At 45.0% G+C, this 10,917-nt stretch overlaps 1 protein-coding gene across 1 annotated transcript; it reads left to right on the top strand.

Moving 5' to 3' along the window:
• Positions 1-3,078: 3,078 nt before the first annotated feature.
• On the top strand, positions 3,079-9,107 carry si:ch211-225b11.1 (uncharacterized protein LOC561694 homolog). Its single transcript, XM_057032570.1, is given in 14 exon segments — positions 3,079-3,348; positions 5,086-5,220; positions 5,288-5,501; positions 5,587-5,719; positions 5,812-5,842; positions 5,845-5,945; positions 6,063-6,166; positions 6,607-6,731; positions 7,068-7,180; positions 7,674-7,814; positions 7,890-7,989; positions 8,073-8,173; positions 8,262-8,429; positions 8,709-9,107. Coding segments are annotated over 14 exon segments (1,704 nt in total). The 5' UTR covers positions 3,079-3,161; the 3' UTR covers positions 8,760-9,107.
• Positions 9,108-10,917: the final 1,810 nt, after the last annotated feature.

Here is a 10,917-nt window from a genome sequence, read left to right as displayed (position 1 = left end):
TGAGGTTGTGTTGTTGTAATTCACCTCTGAGACCGAAATTTAAGATTCAGTCCAGCACGTGACTAAAACTGCTAGATTCTTGATAACCAAGGTTTAAGTACAGCTTTCAGAAAAGAGTTTACCCATTCCAATGCTCTTAGGAGTAATTCTAAGTTTCTCCTAGGCAAATCTCACCTCAACACAAGTCATCTAAGCCTCTGGTGAGTCGGTCCCAAACTGGGCTTTAAACAAGCTGGATTTTGGGGGCAGGTCACCTAAATTTAAATTAACCAATAACAATCCCATGAGGGAACAGTACATTTATCTAAATACCTTATTTAATGTATACACTTGTGTGCTAAACAAGGTTAAATGAAAAGGTTAAAAATCAATGAGCTCCAGAGGGCATTCAAGACTGGCCAGACAGCAGCAACTTAACTTACTGCAATTAAATTTCGTTAATGCAATTTAATATATTACTTTCTGTTTCTCTCCTCCGGGAACCATCACCTTATCGTGATGGAGGAGTTTGCGTACCCTAATGAGCCTGGGAGCTATGCTGTCTGGGGCAGTTTGCCCCTGGCAGGGTCTTCCAAGGCAGATTGGTCCTAGGTGAAGGGTCAGACAAAGAATGGTTCAAGACCCATCAGAATCAGAATCAGAATCAGGTTTATTGCCATTGTTCATGTAATACACAGTATTACACAAGCTAGGAATTTGTCCTGGTGTGACGCTGCGACATTCAACATAAAAAAGACAACATTAGAATAAGATAAATAAAATAAGACATATATACAGTATATATATAAATAGTAAGAAATAGTGCAGGTCAATGCAGGAGTAATGTGATGTTCGTGAGTCCGACTGGCTGCTGTACATGGTGCTTAAGTGATAAGTCACTTGGTGTTCAGCAGCCTGATGGCAGAGGGGAAGAAGCTGTTCATGTAGCGGGAGGTTTTGGTCCGAATGGACCGTAGTCTCCTGCCTGAGGGGAGGGGGGAAAACAGTCCGTGACCAGGGTGGGAAGGGTCGGCCGTGATCCGACCTGCACGCCTCAGGGTCCTGGAGATATACAGGTCCTGGATGGATGGAAGCCTGCAGCCGATCACCTTCTCGGCAGCGCGCACGACGCGCTGCAGCCTTAGTCTGTCCCTGGCGGTGGCACCAGCGACCACACGGTGGTGGAGGAGGTGAGGATGGACTCGATGATGGCCGTATAAAACTGCGCCAACATCCTGGGAGGCAGTTTGAGCTTCCTCAGCTGCCGTAGGAAGAACATCCTTTGCTGGGCCTTCTTGATGAGGGAGCTGATGGTTGGCTCCCACTTAAGGTCCCGGGTGATGGTGGTGCCCAGGAAGCGGAAGGAGTCCACGATGGTGATGGGGGAGTCCATGAGGGCAAGGGGGGGCAAAGGGGCTGTGACTTTCCTGAAGTCCACAATCATCTCCACTGTTTTCTGAGCGTTCAGCTGCAGGTTGTTGTGTCCGTGCAGTGTAGATTGGGCGGCGGACCAAGGCGGGGGCCTTGGCGGTCCGATCCTCGGTTATGGAAATTGGCTTTTGGAACATGGAACGTCACCTCACTGGTGGGGAAAGAGCTGGAGCTTGTGGGGGAGGTTGAGCGTTACCGACTAGATATGGTCGGCCTCACCTCCACACATAGCATCAGCTCAGGAACCCAAGTCCTTGAGGGGGGTTGGACACTCTTCTACGCTGGAGTTGCTCAGTGTAAGAGACGGAGAGAGGGGGTGTGCTTTTTGCTTGCCCCCAGACTCTCTAGTTCGACGTTGGGGTTCTCGCGGTCGAGCCAAAGGGTTGCTTCCCTGCGCCTTCGGGTCGGGGAATGGGTTCTGACGGTTGTTTGTGCGTATGCACCAAACAATAGTTCAGAGTACCCGTCTTTTTTGGAGGATATAGGACGGATGCTGGACAGTGTCCCAACTGGTTACTCCATCGTGCTGCTGGGAGACTTCAACGCTCACGTGGGCAACAACAGCGTGACCTGGAAAGGCGTAATTGGGAGGAACGGTCTGCCCCCGCGACCCGTTCATCAGTGCTCTTGGCACCATGACAGCCTGGGCCGTGGGTCAATGATTGACTTTATAGTCGCGTCAGCTGATCTGCGGCCATATGTTTTGGACACTCGGGTGAAGAGAGGAGCAGAGCTGTCAACTGATCACTACCTGGTGGTGAGTTGGATCAGGTGGGGGGGGAAGCCACCGCGCGGACCTGGCAGGCCCAAACGCTTAGTGAGGGTCTGTTGGGAACGCTTGGTGGAGGAACCCGTCAGGCTGGTCTTCAACTCCCACCTCCGACAGAGCTTTGATCGTGTTCCGAGGGAGGTAGGGGACATTGGGCCTCATTCACCAATATGTTCTTAAGAATCTTCTTAGATTGTTTCTTAAGTTGTTCTTAAGAAGTTTCTTAAGAAAACCCTACGTCAGATTCATCAACGCGTTCGTAAGCCTCAGAATTGTTCGCAACTATGTTCCTAGTTTGATGAATGCCATCTACTCGTAAATTGAGAGCGTGTGCCAGGTGAGTCTAATTAACATACGATTAGCATAAGTCACCGCCCACTAATGCCCATAAAAGGAACTGCAGCAGGGCCCTGTAGACAGAGCAAAAAGCAGCAAAATGCCCAAAGCAAAAAAGAAGTCGGATGGAGCCTCCCTGGGAAAGTCTATGCCAGGGTGCTGGAAAAGGGGATTAGACTGATAGTTGAACCTCTGATCGAGGAGGAACAATGCGGGTTTCGCCCCGGTCGTGGAACCACGGATCACCTCTTTACCCTTGCTGGGGTGCTTGAGGGGAGTTGGGAGTTTGCCCAACCAGTCCACATGTGTTTTGTGGACTTGGAAAAGGCTTATGACCGGGTCCCCAGGAGCATCCTGTGGGGGGTGCTCCAGGAGTATGGGGTGGAAGGTCCCTTGATAAGGGCCGTCCAGTCCCTGTACCAAAGGACCAGGAGTTTGGTCTGGATAGCCGGTTATAAGTCGTAAATATTGTTTTTTTTATTGACTGTACCCTTCACATGGAAACAGGTTTTATACCTCCCTTCTTTTTCTATAATTTGAGTAACCCAACCTACCAGAGGCAAGGACACACCCAACAACTTTGGACGTTGTGCATTACTAACTGAACACATTTCTATATCAACTTGAGACCAGTGAGTAAAAGGAGATGGAGCTTGAAGGGACAGAAAATGCTTTAAATTTCCTGGAGCCCACAGAGATTGAGAAAAAACGTGTGGTGGTGAACAGACCCACTTGGAGCGGGCAGCTGGAGTTCATCCTGGCTACCGTGGGCTACGCGGTGGGCCTGGGCAATGTCTGGAGGTTTCCATACCTGTGCTACAGCAACGGCGGGGGTAAGGAGTGTTTTGATGTGATTAGACACGAAAATGCGCGACACACACACACACACACACACACACCACACACACACACACACACACACACACACACACCTGTGAACGATAAACTACACAGGGAAAGTGGGAGAGAAGTTAAACAGACAATAAAATTAAAGACTAGAGTAACATTTAAGATTTCAGTATTCCAGCTCTACCGACCACAACTACACAACCTTGATATAATTAGACCACAGCTGAGGAGCAGATCGCTTGGGGAGCGAGAGGGCTCCGGATCGAGCGCGATTTTCTTTGCGCGGCGCTTCACGTCCAGTGTGAACCCGGCGTTATCTGTCCTAAAGTAAACGCAGTCGGGAAGACGAAGAGAGTGACAAAAAAGCGAAAAGCAGATCAACATCTCGCTTAAGAAGGTATTGATGTTAGTTACATCAACTAGACAGCACGAAGAACACTACACAGATCAATGAAAGACATCGACTCTCATTCATGAAACGTTTGGGGAACAGATTTACGCATAAAAGCCTATGCATAAAAGCCTACTATGGATTCAGGAACACGTGAAACAGTCATAAAGTAACTGCGCGCTCCCGATAATCAGCTATTTGCAGACATCTCCACCCATGAATTGAAAATGAGCACCATAAAAGGAGATGTACGTCGATGCATCCGGTTTACCTGTCAGTCCTGACACAAGCAAAACGAGGGAGAGAACAAAAGTTTTTGAACTTTCTGAAGCAGAGATAGATTATTTTGAGTGAAGTTGAGTTAAAAAAAACAACAAAAAACACCACTGTTTATTCTCATCAATTAGCAGTGGTGTGACAGGGACAGGCCAATCAAAAGCCAAATGTTGTCACAGTTTAGTAATTTACTAATTTAACTAAATGTCTAATTTCTAATCATTTGTGATGTTTAGGATATGATCATATCATGCTTTTCAAGGGCAAATGTCTAATTTCTAGCCCCTGGGTTAGGGGCTAACCCTAACCCTAACCCTAAGAGAGGGGCTTATTCCAGAGTTTAACAAAGATAATCTTGGAACTCTCATTTCCAGCCACATCCTTCAAAAACTGTCTTCAGCTGAGAGCCAGAGTACACAAGTTACTGGCTCCCACCCACACTTATGGTTGCTTTAGCGTAGCCTCGTGTCCCCCAAATGTATGGGGGACACGAGAATGGCTTTGGGTGGAATCCAGGGTAACTGGAAAGAATCCCCGCACACCTGTTGTGCATCAGGACTCTAATGAGCACTCTTCTTAAACCCCGGAGGCACACTCTCTGCTCTCTGCCAGATTGTTATGTGTTCCCGATGACTTTCCAGTGTATTCCTGTTTGCCTGCATGCCCGGTTCTGACTTTGCCTGTTCCTGACCGTTCTGTTTAGCCTGCTCCCCTGTAAACTCTGTCTGCCTTCTGCCCGATCTCGACCTTGCCTGTCCCCGACTATTCTGTTCTGCTCGCTCCCCGGTGAATCCTGTCTGTTGTCTGTATCCGACAATAAAGCGGTGTTCAGCCAGACTTGTGTGTCGCATTTGGGTTCTTATCTGGTTCCTGACAAGTAACGGCGAGAGTCTGACATGAAGCAAGAACAATCTGGCAGGGCACGAATGCACAGCAGTGGCTTAAATAGGCCTATGAAGGAGCAACAGGTGATGAAGACTGATTATTTGGACATGGCAGAGTGAGTGGAATTTCCACCTTTCATAATCTGGTAAATGATGTTTCCTTTATCCAGGAGCATTTATGATTCCGTATCTGGTCATGGTGGTGGTGTGTGGCATTCCTCTTGTCCTCATGGAGTTCACCATCGGCCAGTACACTCGTCAAGGGCCTGTGCGTGCATTTTCCAGAATCTGTCCCTTGTTTAAAGGTGAGAGATGATCTCTTTCTTTCCAGGTGTTTCTCAACACTTGCTGACGTAAAGGTCACGTTTACAGGTGCTGGTCTGTCCACGGTTGTCATCTCCTTCATTTTTTCCACGTACCACAACGTGGTCCTGTGTTGGTCCCTTTTCTATATGTTCACCTCGTTTGGAGCGACCCTCCCATGGATGTCCTGCAACAACACCTGGAATTTGGTTGAAAACTGTTCCAGTGGATTCCTCAGCAGCAACAACACTGAGCTGCAGTCCGCCAGCCAACAGTTCTTTGAGTGAGGAATCTTGGATGATCACTGTTTTATTTCAAAAGATTACTTTTGAAATACTTCTTGGGAAAGATCTTTTGTTTCACTTCAGTCACAGGGTTCTGGAAAAGACCAGTGGCATTGAAGAGCCTGGTGGCCTCCGTTGGGAACTCTTTGGTTGCCTCCTTCTTGGCTGGGTCATCATATTTTTATGCTTAGTTAAAGGCATTAAATCCACTGGCAAGGTAATAATCATACTGCCCATGAGCAGAATCTCAAATTCATCTCGAATATTCATTAGTGCTCTAAAGACGATCCCTCCCTTCGTGTTCTGCAGGTTGTTTACTTCACAGCAATATTTCCCTACTTCATCTGTTGGCTCTGCTCATCAATAATGTGCAGCTTCCTGGAGCCTCAGATGGAATCTTGTATTTTGTGACCCCAGTCTGGAACAAACTCTTTGAAGTGAAGGTGAGACTGGAGGAAAAGCTTTGGTCCCTTTTCCACCGCACACATTTGCCCAGGATTTGGTGGTGGTGGTGGGGGGGTGGAGGACAACTCTTTATCTTTAATCGCTCTTTATCACAGGTCTGGTTTAATGCCGCCGCGCAGGTGTTCATGTCTCTTGGAATAGCATTTGGTTCCATGATTTCAATGTCCAGTTATAACAAGTTCAACAACAACATTCTCAGGTAATTCCCCTTTCCATTGAGTTTAATGTTCACTCTGTAGAGCAGTGATAAGATGCCTGTTTGCTTTAATGACTGTTTCTGTTTTACTGATGCTTTTGTCCTGTTTCCTGTCTTAATTCTACTTTCCCTCTTGCATCTCACCTACATCTAATTGTTCCTGCTTCCTATTTTAGACAGATTATTGAATTTGAATTGACTTTAAATTAACATTTGATCTATATGTCAGTTATTCTACTTAACTGGTTTCTTCCTTATATAGATATGCTGGTAATGTATGAATTTGCTACCGATGCCATTAACTTCAGCGCCATCCATGTATCCCACTGGAGAATTATATTATATTCTTTTTTTTAAAAAATAAATTGGATAATTGAGAAGCCTGAAGGTTGAATTGTACTCTGTGGGAAAATATTAAAATAATATATTTCCTCTTGTTCCAGGGATGCTTTAATTGTATCAATTACTAACTCGTTTACAAGTATCTTGGCTGGATTCGTGATCTTCTCTGCCCTCGGCTACATGGCTCACATGTATGAGTTGCCAATTGACAATATAGCTACTGCTGGTGAGCATTCCACATACAACAGGTGCCATCAGCTGCCCTGCTCTTAATGAATATCGCTGTTGAAAATGTTCTTATCATTAGAATATTTAGTGTGCGTAAAAGCCAGATCTTTGCACGTCCAGTGAACTGGTAGTGTGCCGTTTTTCTGTGAGAATAAAATTCAGTCAGCAAGAAATTAGCTCCTTCGTGCCACATTCGATAGCGATGGAGACAAACTGCAGGCCTCACCGTTGTTGGATGATTAGGCTTGCTGGATTTTTGCCATATTGTTGTGCCATGCCCACTTTTCTCATGTGTGAGCAATGGTTGTGCTTGTTTTTCCACATCCCTGATCAGGTCCTGGTTTGGTCTTTGTTGTGTACCCTGAAGCTCTCTCCGCGATGCCCATCTCTCGGTTGTGGGCCCCTTTGTTCTTCATAATGCTGCTGTGTCTGGGCCTGGACAGCCAGGTACATTTATTCCACACCTACAGTATGTATAAACAGTCTAAAACATCTGAGGTGAGTTAATTCTTAAGCTTTGAGTAAAGTTAATATAAATTTAATAGTGTGATGTTGAAACTTAGAGACTTGCCAGTGTAAACAACTGTTTGATTTTAATCTGCCAGTCTGACAGGCTTATTGGAAGTGAGTGAAAGTGTAGAGAAAAAGAGCATAGTTCACCACATCCATAGACCAGTGCATGTGGAATAGTTTTAATTTGGTGTTAGCATTATTCTATTCTTTCCTAATGGACCACAGTAAAACACAGTGGTCAAATGAGCTAAATGCCAATATAATCTGCTCCCACTGTGGACACTAACTCTTCATTCTTGCTGGCTTGACCTCTGTAATCTAGCATGTTAGCATGCTAATATCAGCTAACAAAACAAATGTAAATTTCATGCTGAATAACTGCTTGAAACAAGGTCTGTTGCATCATTAACACAAAACTGTCCCAAAGTTTGCCAACGTGGAGGTTGTCATAACGTGCATAAAAGATGAGCTGGGCTCCAAAGTTTCTGGTTTGCTTAAGCGAGAAGCCCTGCTGTCCTTGATCGTGTGCACAGTCGGCTTTATCCTGGGGATTCCTCATGTCACCAAGGTACAAAATGGAACAGTGACATTGTTTTATCCCAAGAAACACCTTTTACCTAAAGACTCCTGATTCTCTTCACAGGGAGGCATCTATGTGTTTCAGCTGATGGACACCTACACCGCTGTGTTGTCTGTTGTGTTCCTGGCTTTTTGTGAAGTTGTAGCCGTTTGCTGGATCTTTGGTAAGATCAGCGATGGCTGATGTTTTTTTTTGTGTTCACTGTTTAATTACACGTGAGCTTAACAGATTTTCTTTTCCCCAAAGGTGTTCGTAAAATTTCCTTGATGATGAAGAGGATGCTGGACAACATGCCAAGCATCTACTTTCGTTTTTGCTGGATTCTGCTCTGTCCTCTGTTGATACTGGTGAGGTTTCGAGTGTCTAATTATTCTTCAGCTTTGGTTTTCCAGTCATGCGTAAACCTTAGTAAATGGCGGGAATTTTCTTCTGTAGTCTATACTCGTATCCGGCATTGTGCACTACTCTCCTGCTCACTACGGAAGTTACACTTACCCAGTGTGGGCTGATTGTGTTGGCTGGTTTATCTCATTGGCCTCCATTGTGTGGATCCCACTTGGTGCCATTCATGAGATGTACAAAAACAAAGGTTCCGTTCTTCAAGTGAGTAACATGTTCTTTATTCTGAGCAGAAAATAACTACCTAGAAATAACTCGAATAAAAGACGTTGAAAATAATGAGCATTTGAGAGGATTTCCATGTCAATAGTGACTAATTTGCAGTAATAAAGGTAGTTAGGTCACAGTTTTTACTCACCCTAAATTTGGAGTGATGACATTTCAGTCTTTTAATGGGTGCTGGTGACGTTTTGACACTGACAGATACACTACAAATTATTGTGCTGTTTTATTTTGTGGATGTGCTGTTCCTAAACATTTCAGAGACTTCGGAAGGCTGTAACACCAACAGTGGACTTGGCCAAAGAAGGTTAACTCTCACTATGCTGCAAGAGTACAGCCCAGGTCAGGCGTATTCCGCTTGCGAGAGACTGGCTCTCCATAAAAGGTCACTTGTTATTCAGTCCCATCTGGTATTCATACATGGAAAAAAGTTAAACAAGCAAGCAAAGTTACAAGTTATCATTTCTCAGCAAGTTGACCAAGTGTATGAGTTTATCAGAGTGTATGATTGATGTATCCTGGTTTACTATGTACCTTAGTAAATGTAACTTATTAAAGCTCCTTGTCCTGTATTCACCTAGTAACAGATTCACAGCAGAATCTAAACAGCTTGAGGATTAAAATAAAGACATACATCTGGTGCCACTCCAGGTTCCTGTACGTTTCATATGTGCTTTTCCTTTCACGTTTGGTCTGTAAAAGGTGTGAAAGCGCCGCTAGGGGGCAGCAGTGCAGCAAAAAACAGCAAAAACAGCACTTGTCAATTACTTTAGATATCAAGATTTCCAGGAGGAAATCGTGTCCATTTTGAATAGACCCTTTATTTTTTCCCTCTCTGAGAAAAACTTTATCGGTTGTTTTTATTAGTTTTGGGTTCATACCAAGCACAGGAGACGTGAATAGAAATTTGTGTTTTGATCAAATCAGCAGTATTGAGATGTATCCTTTCTCCTATAGATAGTCTACATTTGCTATATATATAGATATATATCTATATCTATATATATAGATATCTATATATATATAGTTATCTATATATATAGTTATCTATATATATATAGATATCTATATATATAGATATCTATATATATCTATCTATATATATAGATATCTATATATATAGGAAACTACATCACATTTAGAAACTTAAAATCTAATTTTATGACAAAAATTCAGATTGTGCTGCCAAAATTGCCACTTTTGTCTTTGTTTCCGTCGCTGTTAACGGTCCGGCTGTGCATGAGCTGCTTCAAACTGCATGTCACCATTACCTACATATATTTAAAAAAAATCAACCTACTGGGAAAGGGACCACATAGTCTAGTATAACCAGTGTGGCAATGCACTGTGTGAGTGCTCTAAGAGGTTGAAAAGTTAATTAGACCCCTGTCATATAGAGAAGTGCTGCGGCGGTGCCCTCAGCAGAACCATACAGTAATCAATATTCTTCCTGCTTCTCCCATGACAGAACCTACCGTGGCCACTAAATTAGCACTGGGAGCGCTGGGTGATCAATAGCTTCATGCAGCACAGCTCAGGGAACAGTAGATTAATGGTTAGATGCGGTTAAAGGGGAATGTTTGCAGGCTTGAATGGGCAATGAAGATGGAGCCGCATTGCTGTTTAACTCATGTTGCTGCGTTCACGCGAAGACATTTGTCTGCGTATAACTGCAGCTGAGGCTCTTGATAAAGCTGTTTCGGATGACATCCGCCCCACATAAACCACAGATGCATGATCAGGACAGTGTGTGTGTGTGTGTGTGTGTGTGTGTGTGTGTAGTTGGGGGGGGGGGGGGGGGCAGCTGCTTAAACGGTTTGTTAAAGCCCTCTCCCTTTGTAATAGTTTCACTTCCTTTTAGTGCTCCCAGACTGTTCTCACACCCTCCTTAGAGATTTTTACTAACAAAGCGCTAAAACCGTCTGAACATATCAGTACACTCATGGTCACAGGTGTGATCATAACTCCAGGCCGATCACACTTCAGGGTCTCTCCTGTCTGATAGGAAGCACAAATGATCAAGCACTCTCCTCCGCTGTAGTGCACGCTGGATGGACAGCAGGCGGAGAGAGAGAGAGAGAGAGAGAGAGAGAGAAATGCAGGAGGCGGCCACAGACACTTTCCCTCTAGTTATTTTTTTCAAGCCCTCACCATTAGTGTTAGCATCAGGGGGTGTCAGGTAGCACCGAATCATGAGCATGAAGGGAATCGTGGGAGACAGGCCAATAATCCAGGACCGGTGTAGGGAGCTGTCGGGGGGGCAAAAACCCCAGCAGTAACAGGAGGAGTGCTGCCAGAGGTTTGGCATCCTGTTCTCTTCACTGGGGAGGAGGTTCACACTGAGCACACGTGACAAGTGAGTCCGGAGACACTCTGGGGGATGTTTCCTCCAGCACGACCATGGATGGTCTGGGAAGACGCATCCTCGGAGGGCTGCGCCGACTTCCACACACCAGCCAGATGGTTGTGG

The sequence above is a fragment of the Takifugu flavidus genome, chromosome 5 (assembly GCF_003711565.1).
Source record: "Takifugu flavidus isolate HTHZ2018 chromosome 5, ASM371156v2, whole genome shotgun sequence".
NCBI lineage: Eukaryota > Metazoa > Chordata > Actinopteri > Tetraodontiformes > Tetraodontidae > Takifugu > Takifugu flavidus.
Note: the sequence above shows the minus strand (reverse complement) of the source record. Positions and strands in the feature narration are given on the sequence as shown.